Source organism: Leucopleurus acutus, assembly GCF_964270905.1.
Source record: "Leucopleurus acutus genome assembly, chromosome: 7".
Classification (NCBI taxonomy): domain Eukaryota; kingdom Metazoa; phylum Chordata; class Mammalia; order Artiodactyla; family Delphinidae; genus Leucopleurus; species Leucopleurus acutus.
In genome coordinates, this window is record NC_139150.1 from 8,519,666 (window position 1) to 8,544,419 (window position 24,754).

A 24,754-nucleotide genomic window follows, 5' to 3' on the forward strand; every position below is an offset into this window, starting at 1 on the left:
GAGGCTGGACCGGCGGCTGGGTCCCAGCTCCAGTACTGGTTTCCATCATAGGCAGGGGTCAAAAGTGAAAGCAGCTCTTCCTTTCCGGCCCCGGGCTCAGTGAGTGGTCCAGTCCTGCAGACCCCCAACTAGCAGTGTTAGTTTTCTGCGTCTGGCTCCTGTCTCCAACCTGGCGCACTGGGAGATGAATCTTCCGGCATGTCTGGAGGGTAGAAAGTGTGGTGGTGGGCACTTGTGAGCACCTGGGGAAGGCCAGAGATGTATGTGGTCATCCTGACAAGGTATATTACCCAGACAGGGTGCAGAGGCCTCTTATTCAAACTAATTTGGAGGAGACTCCGAAGGGCAGAACACTTCGTATTGGAGCCCACTCTCCGGCTCCGGAATTCTGGCATTGTCTCCTGAAGAAATAGTCTTGAGTGGCTAGAGTTTCCTATTGTTCCTTCTGTGGCCCTAAATGATTGCTTTAGAATCCTACTGCTACTTCCTACATCCCTCTGATGAAATCCCTGCCCCCCGTCCACCCCCTACCCAAGGTCAGGTGTAGCTGAGCGTCCGGAAGGAACACGGCCGACTGAGCGGGGGAAGGTTCTAGAACAGGGGCAGAGCTGAGAAGGCAGAGAAAGACCAGTGCCAGGAGCTTCCCTTCTGGTCACCTCTGCTGGTGGGTCATCTGCCACGTGTGGAAGGCAGTGGATGTGGGAGGAGACTGCAGAAGATATTTTCATATTAGGCTCATGGAACACTGTGAAAATCCAGCTCAGGCCAGCACTCTGACTGTCTCTTGAGGTGTGGACAGCAGCACTCCCAAGGCTGTGTGGATCAACCAGTGTCTCCCTCTGCTAAGTTACTGTGGGACACCCGACCACCACCCCAGGAGGGACTAGGGACAGGGTCCAACCTGCACAATGGAGCCAGGAGAGGCTGGGAAAGGTAAGGAGCCCAGAGAAAACCCTCAGGGCAGAGGCCTTGTTTGGGAGGGCTAGTGGCTAGTGGCTAGTGGCTCTGCGGCCCTGGGCCAGCAGCACTGCTGCACTGGCCTGGCTCCAGAAAGGAGAAAGAGTGGCTTGAGACATCGACAGGCTGGGGGTGGCACGACACCAGGCAGCAGCCTGCAACAGCCACCCCCTCACCAAACACTCACTGCCTGTCAGACTCTACACTGCGTGCCTTCTGAATATCATTTCCATTTTGACGTTCCAGCGACGCTGGGATGGACGAGTTATTATCCCCATCTTATAGGTAAGGAAACTGAGGCCCAGAGGGCATGACGTGGCTTGTCCAAGACTGCAGTGGCCTAGAACCCAGGTTGGTGTCACCCAAGCTCAAACCAGGAGGAGGAAGTACCGTCAGACCCCCGCCCCCAATCTGGTCCCTCCCCAGGCAGCAGCAGAGCTCAGTCCCAGTGACGAGAGTTGGCTGGAATACGGATAAAAGGAAACTCACAGACATGACTCTGAGGCAGCTAACACCGCGTGCACACGTGGGCAGAGGGCTTTACAGTGTGACCCTGCCCAGGTGGCACAGCCCTGCAAAGTGAGAGCTAGTGTCACCTCCATCTTGTGGATGAGGCCAGTGAGCATCAGAGAGGTAACGTGGCAAAGCTGGGAGCGGCACAGCTTGGATCGGACTTCCAAGCCTGGGCCCCTAATCTCTAGGGAACACTGTCAATATGTCAATAAAACTGACGCCCGAGGAAGGCGAGCCGTCTGTGTGCGGTGGGAAATACCCCAGGCATCCCGCACACCCTTCCGGGGCTTGTCAACCCGAGCCTGGCGGTAGGCCCAATGACAAGGGTCCAGGGGACTGGGAGAAGGTGCTGGGGTTTTCTCTATCCCGTGCATGCTCCCGGCTTGGGGCTCTGACCTTGCCTGTCTTAGGTCTCAGGCTCTTCCAGGGAGCCCCAGCCCAGAGGGGCCCCATGTGATCCGAAGCCTGGGCAGGCTGTAAGCAGGGACGCTGAGTCTGCCAGCCTGCAAACCGGACTCTGGCCTTTGGCTCCACAGGAAAGACCAACCCTGGCAGCCACGTTCGGGTTACTGGAGAGTCTGCCCCCACTTGAGGTGGCTACGATACCTGCAAGATCTTCCTTGGAAGAGACTAGTCTCGGGGAGCTGCTTCCTGGCTCAATTCTGAGCGACAGTCTGAAAACAAAGATTTTCAAAAGATTAGATGGGCTCTGGTGTGTCAGGGGGTGGGGAGCAGAAGCTAACATGTGCACGCTTGGAACTGAGAAGGTGGACTGCTGTTAAGGGCTATTAAAGTCACAGAACCCAGGAATACTCTGAGGTTGGCTCCAGATCACAGCCACTTCCTTCCAATGTCCCCAGGGGATTTCCATGACCAAAAGGTAATGGTTAAGGAAGACACAGTAAACAGTATAATCATGCCCCATCATCTGCTGGGCACAGACGGCACAGTCTTCATTCTCAAGACAACGCTATAAACTAGGAACACCATCCCCGTCTTGTAGAGGAAGAAACTGAGGAGCATCGAAGTCAAGCAGCTTCCCCAGGATTCACAGGGCTAACAGGTGGCCGAGCAGGGGACCAGGGCTGTCTGACCCCAAACCCCAAACCAGGGCGTTTAATCATTAGACTGCACTCTCTCTCAGATGCCCCCAGAGAGGCCTGACGCAATGGTTATTACTATTTTTTAAAAGCATCGATTAAGAACTTCTGGGTGAAAATGACAAGAGTGAAGCCGGCTGCCAGACTTCTCCCTCACCCAACAAAACGAACAAACAATTATAAAGGCTCAGGAGTGAAAGAACTCACCAGCTGCTGCTCAGCAAGGGAGGGGGTATAAACTGAAGCCATGAACTTCAGAAGCTCATAGCCAAGAAAAGAAAAAGTGGATCCTGGAGTCTAACCAAGAGCCCTAACTCGGTGTGGCTCCTATCCTGCCCTCTGAGACTTCTTGGTGGGTCTGAGCGGGAGGCCTTCCCTTTCCCTCTTCTGACTGGCTGCAGATTCTGGAGAGAAACGGATGGGCCAGATGGATAGTGTAGGGAATACTCTGATGGAAGCGAAGCCTCCATGGTGGTGTGTGTGTGGGGGATGATTCAAAACCTGAGGGTATCCTTTTCTGGAATGGGATACAGCCCAAAACTAGGTGGAGGAAACCCTGCTGTAGGCCTTTCAATAGAGCCGCTGTCTGTAATAAAACAGACAGCTTGCTCTCTGCCTCCATGGAGCCTGAGCCCTGCGTCCCCCCGCCGGCTGCACGAGAGGGCAGAGACTGAGAAGCCCTGGGCCTCACGGCCCAGCAGGAGGCAAACCAGCTCCTCTCACACAGGGGAGCAGGGTCAGACGTCGCCTCCCTTCATGAGAGCCGTGGAATATCCAGATGGAGCCTCTCACAGGGAAGCAAGATGAAAAGAAACAGTGTGGCAAATGCTACAAGTGTCCTCTCAGGAAAAAGGGAAAGAGGAAAGAAGAGAGCATCGTCCAGATTCCCCAGCCTAGAAGGCAGCCCCGAGGCACACGAGGAAATCCCCCACGTCCTTTAGAACTCGGGCTGAATAAAACAAAACCCAAAAAATGAGATGAGAACACAAATGGGTAAGATGAAAGGGGAGATTGGAAACCTAGGGGAACAAACAAATCAAGGACTGAAACAAGACAGGACCAGAGGAATACCAGAGTAGAAACAGACCATCCCAGTGACTGTCGATGAAGAGATGGAGATTATAGCCATTAGAAAGAAGCTGATGGAGTTGGAAGGCAGAACATCCAACGTATGGATTCCTGGAACGCTGGAAAGAGAAAAGCCAAGAAGTGGCACAGAAGTAGTCAAAGATAGAAACCAAAAGAATTCCTCTGTCATGAATAAAGGGCATCCCTGTTCCAGGGAAATCTGGTACAGAACCCTCCACTCCGAGGCATTCCTCTTGTGAAGCTGTTGAACCTCAAGGAATTCGTCACCCACCAGGTAGACAAAACAAGTTGCTTACAAGAGGGAAAAAACAGACTGGCGTGAGCTTTGTCTACAACAGCATCCAGTGCCAGCAGGCAGTGGAGCAGCTCTGCGTGTCCTGAGGGAGGGAAGCGAAGGAGCCCAGCAAGTCAGATGCAAATGTTTTCATGAAAGAGATCGGAGGACTCTTTCGAAAGTGTAGGACTTCCGAAAAACGTACTTCATGACGAAACCCGGCTAAATAAGGGATTGATTTAAAATAAAGACTCCAGGACTGGAGAAGTGACAGGTGGTAAGAATTGAAAATGTTTCGAAACACGAAATAGTAGGAATTATGATTCCTGAACATGAGGTGTATGTTATAAACTTGGATGACGTAGAAATAAGAAGATAACTCACAAGGATTTGGAAGATGGTGCAGTGGAGGTGAAGGAGGGGGAGCTTGCTAATGATCTCATCTTTCATGACCAGAGTCAACGGACTCTGCTCACCATGGAAATCTAGTTAAAACGGAGCTTAGGTACTCCAACCTCTTCATGTTTTTCCTGACCTCTTTTGTTAATCTTAGAAGGTCCTTTTAGGAAACAATATCTCTTGTGGTGGAGAAATATTTATTTGAAGAGCAGCAATTCCTTATGTTTTATTTCAGTTCCTTTTTCTGGTTAAATTAAAGTAAATACTTTTAATTAAAAATAGCAAGTGTGGTATAATCCAATTTTAATAAATTCTATTCTTGCATCCATCCACCTATCCATCCTTCTCCATATATATATGTATATATATGTACTTTTATGCATAGAAAAATGTCCAAAATAATGTTCACTTGATGCCAACAGTCAGGCTTTCTAAGTGGTGGGAATTTGGGTAATTTTTCTTAAATAAAATAAAATAGACTAAAGGCTGAGGAAAACAAAGCACTGGCTGGGCTCCTTGGCCCAACGTCTCCAAAGCAGGTCGGGGCAACGTCATTAAGGTAAGAGCTAAGCCTGCGTCCTCTGGGGTGGGGACCAAGTCTCGGGGGGGTGAGTTGGGCCAGGGAGTGTGGGACGCTCAAGCAGAGTCACAAGCCCTGTGCGTCCCGTGTCACTCAGAGCCAGGGTCTTCCTGGGAAGGGACCCCCTCGGTGGTCTGGGCACGGGGCGAGAACGCAGCCTTCCTCCCTGGGTTTGTCCACTTGGACCACAACAAAGGGCCTTTGTGAAATCCAAGCATTAGGTGCTGGGGGTGTTCAATGTCCTTCAGAACGGAAGGCGTTATTACTCACAACCAGCAGCCTGTCCAAGGATTATCTCATGGCCAGAAGTATTTATAGACCATTTTTCTCCTTAAAGGATATTAGTGTAAATGAAAAACTACTGTCTCCTTAACCACATTATTGGCACATGAATGGAAAATATTACCCCCGATCCTAAGTGGGAATAATTTCCCACTCCGGGGTACTCTTTTCAGGAACAGCAAATGCTTTGTAAGTAAAAATGAGCAATTTGTGGCAAACGTAATTTTAATGGTAATCTCTGGCTTTTATTTATTGCTGTTATGATTATGTAACAGATCAAAATGTATTATATTCTATTTTAACAATATATTGTCCAATAACAACTGAAGACATTATGTTTATGTTCCTGAAGATAGCCAATCATTAGAACCATGTGGGGAGCTTTGAAAAAATACAAATTTCCAGACCCTGCCCCCCCACACACACACACCTGGATGGCTAGAAGGCTTCCTGGGTGTCTCTGATCCACAGCCAGGGCTGAGATCCACTCCTGCAGAGGTGGCAGGTGAAAAACCTTGAACAGCCATTCCCAAGGTCTTGGTGAGTGAAAAGGGGTAACCTGGGGTGTCTCTAGTGGCCACAGCTCTCTACAGTTTCCAGTGACTTTAATGAAGACCAAATCATCAAGCTGATCAAATTTTTAGACACAAAACTGGAAGAGATTTAAAAATATATTGGCTAGCAGGACTCAAAGGGATCATGCATGGTTTACTGGAAGCAACCAGTAAGATGAGATTTAAAAGAATACATGTAAAGTTGACGTTTAGGGGGGAAAATGATCAGTTACAAGACGGCTGAGACTTGCCTCCATCATATATCAGGCCATATGAAAAGTCCTGAGGCTCTTAGCTGACCTCAAGCTCAAAGTGAGCCAAGAAGACATCCAGTCAATACAGCAGACAGACCCAACGTGAAAAATCTTCCTTCTGCCTCGAAATACATAGAAATGTTGGATAAATTCCCAGCTGCCACAAATGAAGAAAGAACTGAAAGCCAGAGCAGGTGAGTGGAAGATGAGGCCAAAGGGCCCACAGGGGTCTTCATGGGAACTGGGCCTATTCCACACGGGTTGCATGGGATGGAGACGGGGCCTCAGCCAGCGCCGGATGGCAAGAGTCCAGCAGCAAGCTGGGGCCCCAGGGAGCTGCCTCGTGCATGAAACAGGCTCTCGGAGAGCTCTGTTTGGCAGCCTGGAGATGTGGCTAGAAAGCTGTCCTTCCGCTCAGCGCTGAGTGGGGACAGGCACTCTTGACCTGGAGCACTAAGCCTGCACCACACACAGCTGTGGAGCCCAAATTCATTCACGCTCCCCACTAGAGAAAGCCACGCTGAGAAGTTGACAGAACACCCTCCTCGGCCCGGTGGCGCCTGTGGGGCTGGGGCGGGTGGGAGGAGACACCCAGCAGCCCTGCTGTGGGCTCTGTGGGGTCAGAGGTCACGTTATGCACATGTGCTGGAGGGGAGGTGCCGGTGCAGCTGCAGTGACCTTCCTTTAGCCCTGCAGGGGGCCGGGGGCACTCACTTGTAGTTGTCGTCTTCCACAAACTTCTGGAGCTCTTCAATGTAGCGCACGGACTTCAGGTACTTCTGCACGTGGGGCAGGGTTGTGAGGTGGTCTGGAGGAGGAGGACAAAACCCAGGGGCTTCAGTCTCTCCCCATCCCCAGGCCCCCCCATGAGAAGCTCCTTAGGGACTGAGACATATATTCAGTCTTTCAACAGTTGCTTATGATCCCTTAGGCCGGTCCTGTGCTGGGCCCAGAGGGGTCCCTCAGGAAGTGCCCCCCAGATGGCAGGGCCACAGACACCACACCCTGAGGTCACCACACTTCCTTGGCTGGGGAAAGATGGGTCTTGGGGGAAAGATGGCCTCCAGCGAGGTGTGTGTGCCCTAAAACAGGTCTCCACTGGAGTAACTGGCCAAGCCTCCCATGCTTGCCCAACCCCGTGCGACAAGAATGCAAGAAGGAATGAACGCCATCCAGCCTGGTGTGCAGGCCCAACCCAGATCCTGGCACAGCCTGAGAGTCTGGCCCACGGGCTGGAGCTGCTGCACCCTAAGAGGAAAGGGAAGGACCTAGACGCTTGAGCGCCTGTTCTGTGCCAGGCTCTGCACCCAGTGATTTCTAGAAGCCATCTGCCTCAGCCTTTGCACCTGCCTCATTTCGGGGAGTAAGATGTCAACTGCACACAGGAGGAAGCCATGGCGACTTGCCATGTCACACTGCTGAGAAGTTTTGACCCCAGGTCACCTGCGGCCTCGGCCACACTGCCCTGTCTCTCTGTCCCGGGGTGACTGACGTCAGGTGCCCTCCCCAGACCGTCACAGTCACTGCACTCTTTCTGAGGGGGCCGTAAACCCTCCGTGATGCGCTCTGCCATTCGTTCCCCACAGGGTGGGACAGACAGTTAAGGAGAGAGGTTGAGGCAGTGGAGGACGCTGTGGAGAGGAGTGGAGAAAGGGTGGGAAAGGGCCCTCGCTTTCCCGGGGGTGGGGGGGTGCCGCGAGGAGCCCCTGATGGGTCTGCCTCGTAACTGTGAGACTCTCAGCAGGTCATTCTCTTTCTCTAGGGCCTCGGTGTTCTCGTCTCTGAAATGGGGATAATGACCCCTGCTTCACGGAGCTGACGATGGGGAAGGGGCAGGGGAACATAATGGTAGTAAGAGTGAGCATTTCCTGAGCTCTAATGAAATGCTGGGGTGGGCTAAGGGCTCTGCACAGTCATGTCCCCATCTTTACTATGAGAAAGGTTCAGATTTAGGACAAAGTGACTTTTCAGGAGGCGGAGCCAAGATGTGAACCCACATCTGTCTGACCCCAAAGCTGTGTATGTAATTGCTCTGCTGGCCAGCAGGACCAGTGTCGAGGTCCTTGAGTGGAAAGGGCACTGGGAACACAGTCCCCTCCCTGTTCCTCTGGGCAAAGAAGAGCTGGTCTGGAAGTGCGGGCGCTTGTAGGGGCGGCACTCATGAGCGGACCTTTGGCTTGTGTGGCCCCCCTGCAGTGGCCCTACCACATGGAGGCTGTTGGTTTCTCCCACCCTACGTACTGGAGGTGGTGTTGCTCTCTTCCTTGGTCCGCTTTGCTGCTTCCAGACTTTTACTCTCCCCCATCCTGTGAAAACCTGCTCCAAGGAGGCACACTCCTGCACCTCGGCCACCCTCCCCCTCTTCTCTGCTGACTTCTGCCGCCGGATGCCCTGGTCACTCAGGCCCATTCCTGGAGGGCCGGGGCACCTGGCTCCCAGTCAAGCCCCATACCCCACCGTCCACGTGGACGGCCCATCAGCATTGCCAGCAACACCTCCTCCAACCATCTCAGATGCCCACCATCACAGTCACCCTTTGTATCTGGTCACGTGTGGCAGAGCCTGGCCAGTTGTTGACCAAGTCATTTCCCTGTTCCCTCTAGGCCCGCAGCTACGTTGCATTCCTGGCCTCCCTCGGCAGAAGTGATGAGCACCACGTGCAAGTCTGGTCCATAAATCCCACTCTGGTATGATTCTCTCTCCTGCATCTTCCAGCTGGATGTAGAGGTCAGTGGACGACTCGGGGCCATGGGACATGGCAGAGCCACGAGACAGAGGAGCTCAAGTACCTGAATCTGCTTGGAGGAGAGCCACCCAGGAGGTGCCCACAAAGCTCTTCATGAATGAAGGACCTGGGCTCTGCCACTCATTGGACGTGTGACCTTAGACAAGTGACTACACTGTCTTCAGCCTCAGTTTCCTCATCTGTGATACAGAGATGGTAACATCTAGTTTGCATAGTCTCTGAAGATCAAACATGCTTATAAAGGATCCAGAACGTGTTTGATACTCAAGATATCAAAGTGAAAAGCTTTGTGGAGACTACCTTGTTTCTAGAGCTTTCTCACTGACAAGGCGCTGGACCCAAATTTCGGTGATGTAAGATTTCACAATTCCAACACCAGGGGTACTAACCGTAGCTGCAGGAAACTTGTAAATCCGCAATTATTCGGAGAATATTGTTCATCTGATTGGATCTTTGTTCGTTTTCCATGATGCTGCCTGAGGCAGGATATGCAGAATCAATGTAGATTAAATCCAGAAGATAGATGCCTAAAATTAAGGAAGATATTTAATGATGGTAGGTGTTCACCATAAATCAGAACAAAATGGCACAAAACAGAACTGCTGTGCTAGAAGGTATAGGGTGACATGGAAAAATGTGGTATGATTTGGGCTTCAATTCCAGTCCTGACTACTAACTCTTCACACAGACTGCTCAACTTTAAATCAAACATCCGAGCTACCACCAAGATGAATGCTGGCAAGATTTTAGCATTTCTAGCTCATACACTCTCCAGCAACAAGGGTTATTACCTGTAACCCAACTGGAAAATAACAGGGCACGAAAGGGATGAATGAATGCTTGTGTTTCTTACCAACCACGGCAGTTTAATAGGTCTAAGTTGTCATATCCAGGAGAACACTGTCTGAATTCAGTTTTTCATTTATTCACTTAGCTGTGTATCTACTTGTTTATCTATCTGTCCACAGATACACATACACACACCCCAAATCATAAATTAAAGAACAAAAGAAGAAATCGAAAAAGCAACTGTCCTTGGTACAAAGAACTAAGGCTAGACAGAGAATTCTCCTGAGGGTGCTTAATAAGAAAATAACGTGTGCTATGAAAACATTGCTGTGATAGGCCAGCACGGAGCCTCAGCATGGTCTCATGGCATCACCCCAGGGGGAATTCGGGACAAGCCACCTGGCCAGGGATGAGAAAACAGGACTGGCTGTGTGGTGTGGCCCAGCTGACTGGCTTGCTGCAGGGTCGGGTCCCACTTCAGTCTCTCTGGAGATGTGCATGGACAACGGGTGACATATCCTTCCAGCAGCCCCCCATGAGTACTGCCACTACACCGTTAATATTGGTGGGGTTGAGCAGGAGTAGTGATGTAAAGTAGAATTTAAGGCAGAAAACATTGAACAAGGCAAAGAGGAGTGATTGATATTAATGAAAGGCACAGTGGATTGAGAAGATCTAATGATTACTAACTTCTATGCATAAAGCAACATTGCACCAAAATATACAAAGCAAAAAAGTGCCAAAAATGAAAAGTGGATTCAAGAAAGCCACAAACATGGAGGGAGCCTTTGGTATGTCTCTTTGAGAATTTGTGTGTGTGTGTGTGTGTGTGTGCGCATACACATATGTATGTACATACAAAAATATACACACATATATATACATGCATCTACAGATATACATATGTATGTGTCCATATATAAATGTAGTACTTAAGTAACAAAATTAACAAGCTTGGTGTTATATAAATAAAAATATAATCCTTTTTAAATACTCATGGAATGCTTGCAAACACTGATTATATGCTAGTCTATAAAAAATGCTCAATAAGCTCCAAAAAGTAAATGTCATATTATCTGCTCTCTTTGACCTTACAGTACATCTAGGATTTAACAATATAGAAAAAATTCTAACCATTTGTTAAACACACACACACACACACACACACACACACACACACACAAACACACACACACTCATAAGCAACTCTCAGGTCAAATAAAAAACAAAAAAATCTAAAATAAGAAATCTATTCAAAGATAATGACAATAAGAACACTACATATCAAAATTTATGGGATCAGACCAAAGTGGTAATCAGAGGAAAATTTATAGCCTTGAAAGTTTACTATTAAACTACTAAGAATGATAACAAATGTAATTAACCAGGTACTTAATATTAAAGCTGTAGGTGTTCTGCATGGCTGGACAAACACTGCACTGACTTACACATTCATTATGTTATTTGTTCTTATAAAACCCATTTTACAGAGGAGGAAAAGGAAATGCACAGAGGATGTTTAACTCGTTCCAGGTCACAGAGCCGGTAAATGATGGGGATGGGAGCTGAACCCAAGCCTGCCTCCGCAGAGTACATGCTTCCTGCCATCGCAGTGGACTGCTGGTGCTGGATACCATGAGTCATTCGTCCGCTTTTAAAATAGCTACACATTTTTACGGGAAACTGTTAATCACAGAAACATATGCTAGCACTTCTCATAGGAATCATTTCCACTTCCCTTCTTTTTAGTGGCACCATGTTTCCAAAATTTTAAAAATTAGAAGTCATTTCCCTTGTATAGAAGCTCCAAGTTTGGAACATTTAAGTCCACAGATTTATTACTTCTCGACCTTGTTTTTCCTCTCCCCTCTTAAAAATGTAACTCAGCTACCTCCCCAAGGATTCAGCAATGGCAATCCCAAAAATCCCATTAACGCTTCAACCACAACAAAAAGTACCCCCTAGTGCTGAGCATGAGGTGAGGGGATAAGGGACACGAGGCAGCTTTGTTCCAGAGGCCAACGTTGTGCAGACCCAAACGCAGCTGGCTCTGAGCAGCAGAGTGAACCTCAGCCCGGGAGCAGGGTCACCAAGGAGCAGGATATGGGAAATGGGAGAGAACTGACGCTTCCTGGGATTTGCTACAAGACGGGAACCTCCTCCTCTCCTCTCCTGTGGTCCTCCCATCGACCCCATGGGGAGGTTAAGGAGAAAACTAAAGTTCAGAGAGATTAAGATACGAGCCTGAGGCCTCACAGCGAGTGTGTTGGATTTGAACCCAGGTCTGTCTGGCTCCAGTGCCTGTTCTGACCCACTCACAGGACATGAGAAACACACGAGGAATCAGTTGCCTTTTCTCAAATAACACCCCCGGCGTGAAAGGCTCACCCTCCTCTGCCCTGTGAGGACTGGGGCTGGCCCCTCTGCATCCTCTCAGGTCCTGGCTCTGCAAACAGAGGCCAGGAGAAGCTTGCCTTCGAAGGGGCCGAACACCATTTCCACCCCAGCTTCTGCCTGTCCCCTCAGGGCATGGGGAGCTCACTACTTCATAAGAGCAAACCCCACTATAGAGTGTTCATCACCCTCCTCCACAAAACACCTATCTGTTCCCCTGACCTGAGAGTCCAGGCCAGGGCCACCACAGGTGAGGACGGAGGGGACCTCCCAAAGGAGGCCTCCTGGCCCTGGCGGCCAGGGCAGACCCCAAGCCTCAGCAACACCCGGACAGAATTCCCATATGAACAGCCTGTCACTCCCAAAGCAGCAAATCTGCAGATAATACTGCACAAATCCAGAGAAATCTTCCCAGTATTGTCATGATCCTGTAACTGGAAATATTTAAAAGCCTAAACCATGATGAAATCATTAGAATAGCCACCTCCCACTTGTACTTGGCCAGAGCAGCGTGAAGCCTGACACACAGCACTCACCACAGCCACCATTAGATACTGACTGGCCTCGTTCATGTATCTACTGTCTGATTCCCCCATCAGACTTTATTAAAACCCCTCTGAGGAGGAAGTGTCCTGTTCCACAAGCTCAACCCCAGCGGCTGGAACAGAGCACACAGGAGCTGCTTGGTGAACATTAGTTGAAAGAAGGAAGGTATGAATGAAGGCATACTTTAGGCCACAAAATAACCTTACAAAGTACATCATTACCCTCATTTCAGAGCTGAAGAAAGAGACACGGGGAGTCAAGTGATGATTATAATAAGACTGAGCACTTACTGTGTTCCAGGTCCTAAACTAAGAGCTTTGCCCTGTTTGCTGATTTGCCATAACCATGCTGTTATCAGGGAGGTTTTATCTCTACTTTACAGAGGAAGACGCTGAAGGTGAGAGCGCTGCATCGCTTGTCTGAGATCACACAGCTGGGAAGTGGCAGAGGCAAGATGTGAACACAGGTCAGTCCAGGCTGCCATACTGTCAAGTCCTTCTTTGACCCCAGCTAGATCCCCTGGAGCCTGGCAGCTGGTGAGGCAGGATGGGGCACAGCTGACCCCACAGGCATCCAGGCCATGGCTCTCCCTGCTTGACACCCCCTTGGGGTCAACATTCTCCAGGAGGGCTGACGACTACATGGTGGCTGCACCGTCCACCTCCTCCCCGCGGCCTCCCTGGCACCCATCGTGACACATCTGTCCCAGGTCCCATCGTCAGCGGGCCCACCATGGCCTGGGGGCCCTGCCAGCTCTGCCCCGTGACACACAGCTGTGGTGGAAGTGGGAGAGCGTGGGGTTTGGAGCCAGGAGACCTGGAACACTGGCTCTGCCGCCTACCAGCTGGGTGGCCTCAGGCAAGCCTTTTTGCCTCCCGGAACCTGTGTTTCCTTGACTGTGACTGGGGATAATGATGGTGATTGTGAAGTCTCCCGGCCCAGGGCCTGGACCACTGAGGTGCCTGTGAAGCTGAGCTGACCCCGAGCCTGGCTCCATGGCGAGGCCCCACTTGGAACTGGAGCGGGACGCCCGTGGGAGAGACGCACCCAGCCGGGTTTGCCATAACTGTGGATGGCGCCCAGATGCTGACCGCGTGCGGCCACCTACCTCAGACGACCAGCTCTGGGAACTTCCGTCTGGATTGAGACAGCACAGCTGGGATGTCTCAGCTCCCTTCCTTTTACACAGCGTGACTGTGGCAAAAGACACCGTGTTGTTGGCCTTGTCAAGACGGACAGTAACTGGACCAGCTACTGGCCCTGGCGGCCGTGAGGCTGAGCAGTGCCAGGGGCTGGAGCTGGACTGGGAGGTGCAGACGCATTGGAGGAAACAACCGCAATATTAACAGCCACTGTCTGCGACAGGAGGCGGCCTTGCTTGCACCACAGCATCCTCACCGCAACTGGCACAGCACAGTAGGCGTTCTCACTTCTTCATTTTACAGACTAGGGAATGGAAGCTTACAGAGCAAAAGTGACACATCTAAGACCGTACAACCTGCAAGTGGGGGAATCAGGATTTGAATTCATGCCCGCCTGACCCCAAAGATTTGGGACAGAGAGCAGTGCTGAAAGCTGGGGCCTGGGAGTCCTGGCTGGCACAGGGACAAGGGTGCCAGAGTCAGAGCTGGGGCTGCGAGGACCCCTCCTGTGGCCTGCCACCCACCCGAGGACACGGCTGGCAGCCGGCATCCACTCTGTGGCTCGCCTGCCTGCAGACTCAACCTCCTGTGAGATGGACAGCTACCCAGAATATGTTCTGTTCCCTCCTGCCACACCCCACACAGGGCCTGGTGACACTGCTGTGGCTGCAACAGGGGTGCCAACCAGCCTGCCACGGTGAGGCAGAGAGCCCCGGGGCCGGGGATGAGCAGCCCTCCGCTGGCTCTGCTGTGGATGCCTCCCCAGCTGGGTTGGTCCCAAGCCCAGGGGCATGTGGCCAAACCTTCTTCCTGACAGTGAATCCAGGCCCCCCTCCAGGGGTGTCCACAAGACACCCTGGCCCTGAGGAGGGAGTGTCAGGCTGACAAAGGAGGTGCTCTCCTGAACAGACCCTTCTCTTAAGCTGAGGGACACAGGCTCCGTGGTGCAGAGCCTGCTTGAAGCTGGGCGCTCCCAGTCTCCCAGAGCCAAAGCCCGCGGCTGGCACCGGGCTTCACCGCCAGCCCAGAAATTCACTGCTCTCTTGTTTCTCCCATCGCCACCCGTCTCACTTCCATCCCGAGTCTGGTTTTGGTTTTTCTCACACAGCTATCTATTTAATAAGGAAAATTCTGCTGTGTTGAGGGGAAAAAGCCTTCCACAGCATAAAAATATGCCACATTTCCATCTTATGCTTTCCATTTTCTTTCTCTCTTTCTTTTAAAGTTTGAGATGAAAGACTTTTTTCCCATTTCTCCTGCTCTGCTTTGAAAAGATCATTTTCAAACTTCAGAAATGAGGAGTGCTGGCACCCGGAACTATACTTGTGTGGTTTGATCACATAAACTCCTGATAAATTCCAAATGAAATAACAGAGCAGCAGCTCATTAAGGTTTTGTTTTTGGTTTTTTTATGAGCGCACAAAGGGATGCCATCGACTGCAGAAGGAGATCTCAGTGGGCGGCTCACGCTCCCTGTCTGATGCAGAAGACTGAGTGTTAATTAGTGCCCGTTAATTAGTATCAGTTGTGTAAAACACGGACTTCAGAACAAATCCTCATCTAAAGAATATTATTCCTCAAGTGAAACGTGTTGGAAGCTGGCTGACACTGAGACAAACATTTCCCAGGTCTGCAGAAAGGGGGCAGGGCCAGGCAGTCACACCTCAGGTGGTCAGAGGCCATGTTTCTTAGAGGAGCACATGGCCTCCTGTTTTTCTTGGTGTTGGGGCCGGTGAATTGCAAAGGTACATGAACAAAGCCTGGCAGCCCACAGAGAATCTCCTCTGGCTCCCCGAGGTCAAATGAGGACACAACCACAGATTTCCCCCACCCCTGCCCTGGGGATTACCTGGTAATCTACAGGGGCAATGGGATGGCCTACTGTTTGCAAAGGTTCTCCTAAGAGCTGTGGGATGGTGTAGCATGTGCCGGTATTCTGACCAGCAGTAAGAAAGGGCATAAGGAGAGGGCATTAATCTGGTGATTATTATTCGGCTTGTTTTGTGCCAGACACTGTGCTAAGTAAATTACATGTACTATCTAATTTAATCCTTCAGCAATTCTATTGGCAGTAGAGAAGAAACTGGTACTTTTTGTCTGCCTAACATCTATTCCCAATTCTTTTTTTTTTTTAATTTATTCCCAATTCTTTTGGAAACAGCCTTCGCTTTTCCTTTGGGGGAAACCATACCTCCCATACTTGTAATCCATGTGGTTTTGGTAGGTCTGAAGCAATTTCATTCCATCCCCTGCCCCAGGGGTAAAAACAAATTTTAAAAATGAACCATTTGGGAAAGGAAAAAAACACTCCAAAAAATTCAGAGATGAAAGTAGGAATTAAAATCACAACCTATCTACATATAGGATGCAATCAAAATCACATAACTCTGCTCAGAGAAAAATTCATAGTCTCAAATGCTTATATTGATAATTAAGAAAGATAAAAAAGAAATGAACTTAGTGTTCATTATAGACAACTAAAAAGAACAAAACAAAAGAAAGTAGGAGAAAGCATTAAAAATATAAAATCAGAAATATTTATCACTGCAGAGTGATAAATAAAACTGAAAGTTGGTTCTTTGAAAAAGTCAATAAAGTAGCCAATCTTTGGTATGTATGATGGAGGAAAAAACAAAAGGTAAAAACACAGATGTGCATTGTTAGGGTTGAGAGAAGGGATATGATTTCAAATATGGAGGAGAAGTTAAAATAGTGGTATGTGCAATTTTTATGCCAACATATTTGAAAATGTAGATGAAATGTGTGCTTACTAGGAAAATCTATCTTCCCAAAATTGTCTCAAGAAGGGGCAAAACCTTCAACTCACCAAATAAAGAGAAAATATTAACAATATTAAGAAGGATACCATGATTAAAAAGTACATTGTCCAAATGGTTTTATGGACCCATCCATTAAACTGTAAAAGAAAAACCGAATATTACTTAAACTGTTCCAGAGCACAGGAAAAGTTGGAAATATGTGCAGTTCTTTTTATGACTCGAGCATAACCATTATATCGAAACTTGACAGACATGGCATAAAAAAGAGACCAATATCATTAATAAATAAAGATCCAAATAAAACGTTAGCAAATAAAACTCACCAGTGTTTTAAAATAATAAAAATAGCAAATCAAATTAGCAGTATCCTGAAGCAAACAGGTTTACTACAGGATTGCAATGGTATTTCAACAAATGATCTTGAGAGATGCTGAAAAGTCACTGATAACTTTAGTATCTATTCCTGATAAAGCACTAAGCTAGGAACAGACTTCCTTAATATGACAAAGGATGCATGGTAGAAACACTAACACAATCTTCTTAACGTTGAATTCCTATTGAGAGGAATAAGTCAAGAATACTTGCTATAATTTAACACTATTCTAGATGCACAAATCTATGAGCTAAGACAAAGAAATGTGGTATAAACATTAAAGACACATGTAACATTGTCATTATTTCCAGGTTACATAATTAGTTACCATATTAATTATATAATTAAGTAATCTAGGATAATCAACTGGAAAACTATTACAACTAAATAACAGAGTTAAGTTCAAAGTAAATATACATAAATCACTAGCATTCCTTTTTTTATTAAAAAAATTTTTTTGACTTCTTTATTGGAGTATAATTGCTTTACAATGGTGTGTTAGTTTCTGCTGTATAACAAAGTGAATCAGCTATATGTATACATATATCCCCATATCCCCTCCCTCTTGCATCTCCCTCCTACCCTCCCTATCCCACCCCTCTAGGTGGTCACAAAGCACCGAGCTGATCTCCCTGTGCTATGCGGCTGCTTCCCACTAGCTATCTGTTTTACATTTGGTAGTGTATATATGTCAATGCTACTCTCCCACTTCATCCCAGCTTACTCTTCCCCCTCCCCATCTCCTCAAGTCCATTCTCTGTGTCTGCATCTTTATTCCTGTCCTGCTCCTAGGTTCGTCAGAACCTTTTTTTTTTTTTGATTCCATATATATGTGTTAGCATATGGTATTTGTTTTTCTTTTTCTGACTTACTTCACTCTGTATGACAGACTCTACGTCCATCTACCTCACTACAAATAACTCAATTTTGTTTCTTTTTATGGCTGAGTAATATTCCATTGTGTACATGTGCCACATCTTCTTTATCCATTCATCTGCTGGTGGACACTAGGTTGCTTCCATGTCCTGGCTATTGTAAATAGAGCTGCAGTGAACACTGTGGTACATGACTCTTTTTGAATTATGGTTTTCACAGGGTATATGCCCAGGAGTGGGATTGCTGGGTCGTATGGTAGTTCTATTTTTAGTTTTTTAAGCAACCTCCATACTGTTCTCCATAGTGGCTGTATCAATTTACATTCCCACCAACAGTGCAAGAGGGTTCCCTTTTCTCCACACCCTCTCCAGCATTTATTGTTTGTAGATTTTTTGATGATGGCCATTCTGACTGGTGTGAGGTGATATCTCATTGTAGTTTTGATTTGCATTTCTCTAATGATTAGTGATGTTGAGCATCCTTTCATGTGTTTGTTGGCAACATGATGTTTGTGGGTTTTTTTGACTTGAATTATATATATATATATATATATATATATATATATATATATATATATTTTGTTTTTAATACAGCAGGTTTTTTTTTTTTTTTTTTTTTGCAGTACGCGGGCCTCTCACTGTTGTGGCCTCTCCCGTTGCGGTGCACAGGCTCCGGATGCACAGGCTCAGCGGCCATGGCTCACGGGCCCAGCCACTCCGTGGCATGTGGGATCTTCCCGGACTGGGGCACGAACCCGTGTCCCCTGCATCGGCAGGCAGACTCTCAACCACTGCGCCACCAGGGAAGCCCTAGCAGGTTCTTATTAGTCATCAATTTTATACACATCAGTGTATACATGTCAATCCCAATCTCCCAATTCATCACACCCCCCCACTGCTTTCCTACCTTGGTGTCCATACGTTTGTTCTCTACATCTGTGTCTCAGTTTCTGCTCTGCAAACCGGTTCATCTGTACCATTTTTCTAGGTTCCACCTATATGTGTTAATATACAATATTTGTTTTTCCCTTTCTGACTTACTTCACTCTGTTTGACAGTCTCGAGATCCAACATGATGTGTTTTTAAGTGAACAAATCTGGTATGACTATACACACATATATACACACACACCCCTATATTGATACACACATACACACACCCTATATTGAAATACACACACAGAAACACCTATATTGAGATACACACACCTATATTGAAATACACACACAGAAACACCTATATTGAGATACACACACACACGCACCCCTATATTGATACACACACACACACACACCCTCCCTATAGTGAGATACATACACACCCTATATTGAGATACACACACACACCCCTGTGCTGAGATACACACACACACACAACCCTATATTGAGATACACACACACCCCTATATTGACATGCACACACACCCTATATTGAGATACACACAAACACACACCCCTATATTGAGATACACACACACACCACTATGTTGAGATATACACACACACCTCTATACTGAGATACACACACACATACCCCATATTGAGATACACACACACCCCTACATTGAGATACACACACCCCTATACTGAGATACACAGACACACACACACATCCCTATATTGAGATACACACACATACACACACAACCCCCATATTGAGATACACACACACACCCCTATATTGAGCTATACACACACACACACACACACACACACACACACACACACACACACACACGAAAGAGAGAGAGAGAGAATATATTGCCCAATCTGTTAACAGCAACCATCTTCAGGGATAGTTTAGGGTTATTTTTTGTTTTATACAATTTTATATTTTTTCAGCCTTTAGCTATGAATATGTACTACTTTTAGAAATAGAAAAGAGCAAGATCTCTATCTCTCCTTCTTTCTTCAAAAAAGCAAACACTTTTCTGGCAGGGAGAAGGGACGTAATAGTTGACGCAAATGATTTTCCAAGCATTCTCAGCTCCTGTTGAAAACCCGGTCTTTAGTTTTTGATGTAAAGGCCACAAACCTCTACCGACTACCTGTGATCTGTCTCCAGGCCATTGTTCACACTTCATTATCACCTTTGGTCTCCACCTCTAACCCATTCCGCCCTGTGATTTCTCAAACCCAATCAGATTGTACCCTTCCTCAATTTAAAATTACCCAACAACTCTCCCTCTGCAGGTGTTCACGGCTCCTGGGTTCCATCCCTCCCCGCCTGCTTCTCTGGGCTTTCCTCCCACCCTCCTCTCATGTGATGCTCTAGCTGGGTGCGGGCCCCGTGTGGCTGGCTCCCTGGACCAGCCCTCTGCTTCGTGCCTCTGAGCTTGGCAGAGCTGTGTCCACCCCATGCCCACTCGGCCTCCTTTTCTGGCTGTTAGCGGGCTCCTCCTGGGCTCTCAGAGCACGCGCCCTCCCCTCGATTACAGTATTTATCACACACTCTTTGAGGGCCAGGTCTGCATCTTTTCCGCCTCTGCATTCTCAAGGGCCCAGCACAGGGTAGGGGACGACCAAACGGGACGCTGAGTCTTTATCTGCACATATATGACTCTTTATTCTGGCCACCGAAATCCCACTGCTCAGTGGATAAGAGTGGCCGTGGCTGCCAAGCACCCCACTCCACAGCCACCCTAACAGGGTCAGCCCTGTGTTCTGGTGTCTCCAAGCTAAATACCCATATTTCTCAGTGCTATGAAGGGCTTCCAGAGGAGCTAACGTCACCAAAAGGAAACGCAAGATGATTCCCCCAGTGAAAGCCTCGGAAACCTGCCTCATGTTGGGTAGAACCGAGGCTGCCCATGTGCCAAGGAAAACACTCTCCAGCTTGTCTTTCCAACCCTGGCTCAAGGATTCGCTACTGTGCACAGAAAGGCTCCCTGGACGTCCGAGGCCACCAGGATTCCAGCCAGAGAATGAGCTCACAGACGGCTGCTTCAATCACCAAAGTATTTTCCACTTCCCCAAATGCGCTCACGTATCTGTGACCACACTTCACCTAGTCTTTAAGTATTAACAAAAAAATAATGGAGGCAAAGGCACAACTGTCAGATTTATTCATTGCTCAATGGAAACTGTGTAACAAAACACGACATTCTAAACCTCAATCACCAATCCCTGCATTCTCTGGGAAACAAGCAACAGATTTGTGGAGGGTTAGCTAGATCTAAACTGATTTTCACTATCTGAAAGCAAATTCTTTTCTGATTTTGCTGAAATGAAATACTGAAAGACTCTCCCTGGGCCCCTTGGGAAGAAAGAAGGCATCCGACTACTAATTTATTTGTGGTTTTCAGGCTCAGGTGTTTTGAGCTCTCCCTGCCTTTCTTGATGTAGATGAGAGGATGGGAGTCCCACAGGACTGTCCCGGGAAACCGCTTTCAGAGAACAGGGGCTCCTGTGGCCCTACCGTGGGGGCCATCTCTGTGGGCTCTGCCCTGCTGCAGGTCACACTGGACACCCTCCCTGGCCCAGCCAGATCCAGCTGGCCCAGGGCCAGCCCAGCCTTTTCCAGCCCTAGGCCATAGTCTCGGTCTGTAGGGGGCGCTACTCCCACGGAGCCTGTGGGCCGATCTCACCAGGGCAGGAGAAGCACACGCCCCCACCAGCAGGAGGCGCTGGAAGTAGTCATGCTGTTGCTAGTCTGGGATTGTCTGTTGGGTGGGATGGGAGGGTGGAGGGGAGCCGGGCTGTCACTGGCTGGAATCATGCGTCAGACTGGAAGGCCCACCCACACCTACTCTCTTTGTGTTACCTGCCCACCCCCCCACCCCTGCCCCGGCCCACTAGACTCAACGCCCTTGGGAAATGATTCAAAACACCTGACCCCCATGACTCTGGGCTCCTGGTCACCTCCTTGAGACCTAGACCTCCACTCTGGTTGGTTCTCCAGCACCAACTTTCCTCAGTCCTGGCTCCTCCCCTTCTTCACAGCACACTGCCGTTCCAGCAGGCTTTGGGGCCAACACTACCCTTAGTAGGACATTCATTCCTGGCTATACCATCGGAGGGTGATTTGCAGGGAAGAGAGAGGCCGAAGTGGCAGGAGAGCATGTCTACTGACCAATCAGAAGTGGTGGGGAGCTAGATGGAAGGCGGCAGGTCCCTGTGGGGAGAGGAAGCTTCAAGGGCACAGGGTGATGTGCTCAGGGACCAGCCCACTAGGTGATGTGAAAGGGCATTAGTGCTACAAATATTTACTAAGTGCTTCCCACATTCTGGACACAGGGGCACGGTGCCTGACCTCATGAGGTGTACTAGCCGGCAGATGCATTCAACAGAGGCATTAGTTACACAAATAATTAAGGGCACAGAACTGCTAAAAAATAATACTCTAGTGCATACTTACTTTGGGGAATTATCCTCAGGTGCCCATGAGCGACCCCAGAGGAACCAGTGGTGTATGATACAGAGATGGGCAGGTCCCTGCCTCAGTCTCTCTACTCAATTCCAGAGATGCTAAGTAACCTGCCCAAGGTCACTCAGCACAGACATGGCAGAGGTAGGATTTGAGCCCAGGTCTCTGGCCTAGGGCCAACACTCTTATGGACTATGTTATGTGTGTTACTTATAGCTCAATACATGGAGGAGTGATACTGAAACTCGAGGCATCTGTGTTCAAATCCTGGCATTGTCACTTATTTGTTCAGTGTGATCCCGGGTGAGTTCTTCAACTGCTTTCTTCCTCTGGGAAATGGAGACAGTAGCTTCTCACGGGGCTGAGGTGAAGACTCAGGACCTAACGCACAGGAGAGGGGCTGGCGTAGTATCTAGATAAAGCAGGCACTCAATGAAGTGACTTGCAAAAAAAAAACAAAAAAAAAACACCAACAACTTTAAGAGGTGATGGGGGTACATACCTGTTTCTGAAAACCTTCCAGAAGAGACCAGACAGTCCCTCATAGAGCCTCCCCTGACTTATCACTAAAACTTTTGTGAATAGAAAAAAAGAAGAAAACCACCCCATTAGCTAAGACTGATGGACGGCTTTATTGCTGGAACCTAGGAAGAAACTGAATAGACTACGGGCAGATGTAGAGGACAGAAGTTGAGCAAATGTAGACCTTGTCAGTGTGTGCCTCCCAGGGCCTGTCCCCAGACTCAGAGAACCAGCGATATAAAAACATGAAAACTTGGGTCACTGACCAGTACACTGCCCAGCAGGGGCTGACCTGAGGGGCTCTAGGACTTTCCCCTCCACCTTCTCACATCCATTTGCAGATGGCTACCCCCAGAAAAGAACTAAAGCATGTCCAAGAGGGAAAACCAAATGCCTACTGATAAGCCCCAAAGATGAATAGATTTCACCTTGGTCAAGGACGCATTCAGAAGAAAGAAAATCCAGTAAGGGGCACCTGGAAAAATACTGCCAAATAACAGGGCCTGAACTGCATGCAGAAGGGGCTGAGAATGAGAGCATATGTCCTCGGTCTATTCCAGCATCCGGAAGAAGGTTTCAGGACACCTTTTCTCTTCAGCACAGCACAAGAAGACAAGGCTTCTGGGATAGGAGAGAACTGTCAGAGGTGAAACCGCAAGAGGATAAGCTAGAAAGAGAGATGCATGACATAAGAAAAGAAGAAAAAGAAACTAAAAATATGACAGAAGAATTTTAAAAACTAACATCGGAGGCAGCAAGGAGCAAAATGGGTATTTTGGATACTCACATCAATGATATGGGGGAGCAATCTGGCGAGGTCAAATGCCGAGGAAAAGGGCAAGGGAAGAAAGACTATATGGGAGGTGGGGGCCTGAGAACAGAGAGCTGACCCAGGGAAGGGCATCTACCCAAGGAGCGTGTCCCAGGTCCCGGGAAAGAGATCCATCCCTAGACACACCCTGGATAAACGTTTGAATAAAAAAAAAAGTCTTTCAAAAAAGCAAAAGCAAAAACCCCAAAACCAAAAACCCACCCCAAAACAAAAATAAAACCCCCCAAAACAAAGAAAAACCCATGGAAGTGACCTTGACCCTCCAAGTGAGTTGTAGGGGCCCCTTTTGCTTGGGTCTAATTGAACCTGACCTTCCACCAGAATGACTGTGATGACATACGGTAACTGTCTGTGCAAATGTTTCCCCGTGGGAGGAGGAGTTTCTCAAAGCAGGAGGTACTGATTATTCATGAAATGTTAGGACATCTGGTGATTTGTCAATTGCTTTCATTTTTTAAGAAGAAAAATATTTTCCCCTAGTGATTATGGTACTTAAGTATAAAGACCCAAAGAGAGGACATATGATTTTGGATGCCATAAAATTTGGTCAATGCACATTTTTTCCATAAGTTTATGGGAATGTTTCACCATCGCAGCCTAAGGGCAGCAGAAGACGTCGACTTCTGGATGCAGTATTAACAGATCACATGTGCTCTAAACCACACTCCCTCGTCAGCAGTCTGTGAAGCCCAGAAACCCCTCCTGCACATGCCGCAGGAGAAAGCAAGCACTCAGTGGCTTGTGTCACTGTGTCAGATGTGGAGGATGCAGGCGAACTCTGAGAATGATGGCTTTTCTGCGGGGCCAAGGGGAGAGGCCACTCAGTCGTGGCTGCAACAGCACAGGGAGAGGCAACTCCGTCAAGTCCAGAGTAGGTGTGAGTAGAGTGCTTCCTGCCAAATCCAGGAGCACCCAGCACCCAGGAAGCAGGAGCCTGCGCTTGCCTGGAGGTGGGCTGGGGGGCGCTGAGAGGGGGCTGGGGGTGGGGGGATGAGGTAGCCTGGGGACACCAGTAAGAAGATCTATTTGGAGGCTGAAAAAGCTCATCTCAGCTAAAGTCTGCCTCAGGGCAATGGTGAAGGAAGAATATTTTGCAAATGTCCTGTTTCCTGGGTGGCAGTGGCCCCGGCTCTGGGCGAAGGTCTGCTCCTCTCCTTCCATCAGGGTTTCCTGACAGTAATCTGGCCTGGATCTTACTCTCAGCAAGACCCTCTGGTGTGCAGGGACCCGGGGGTCGGGGAGCTCAAATAGGCTCCTGGGACAAGACAGCTGACTCAGAGTGTGGGGTGGGAGACATGAGCCTCGGGCAAGCGAATGCTGGGAGGGACCAGAGCGTGGTCACACTGAGCGTGGCCCTGGGCTAAGAGCTGCACCTGCATAATCTCAT

At 48.5% G+C, this 24,754-nt stretch overlaps 1 protein-coding gene across 1 annotated transcript in view; it reads right to left on the reverse strand.

The window, feature by feature from the left end:
* The window catches only part of RALGPS1 (Ral GEF with PH domain and SH3 binding motif 1), a gene marked incomplete at its 3' end in the record, with an annotated part of 264,029 nt that overhangs the window by 39,695 nt on the left and 199,580 nt on the right, over nucleotides 1–24,754 (reverse strand). Inside the window, exons 9-11 of the mRNA XM_082842036.1 lie at nucleotides 9,138–9,275; nucleotides 6,717–6,810; nucleotides 2,077–2,144 (exon numbers count right to left, since the gene is read on the reverse strand). Of these exons, the coding sequence (XP_082698162.1) occupies nucleotides 2,077–2,144; nucleotides 6,717–6,810; nucleotides 9,138–9,275 (300 nt within the window). The remainder of the gene's footprint in view (nucleotides 1–2,076; nucleotides 2,145–6,716; nucleotides 6,811–9,137; nucleotides 9,276–24,754) is intronic.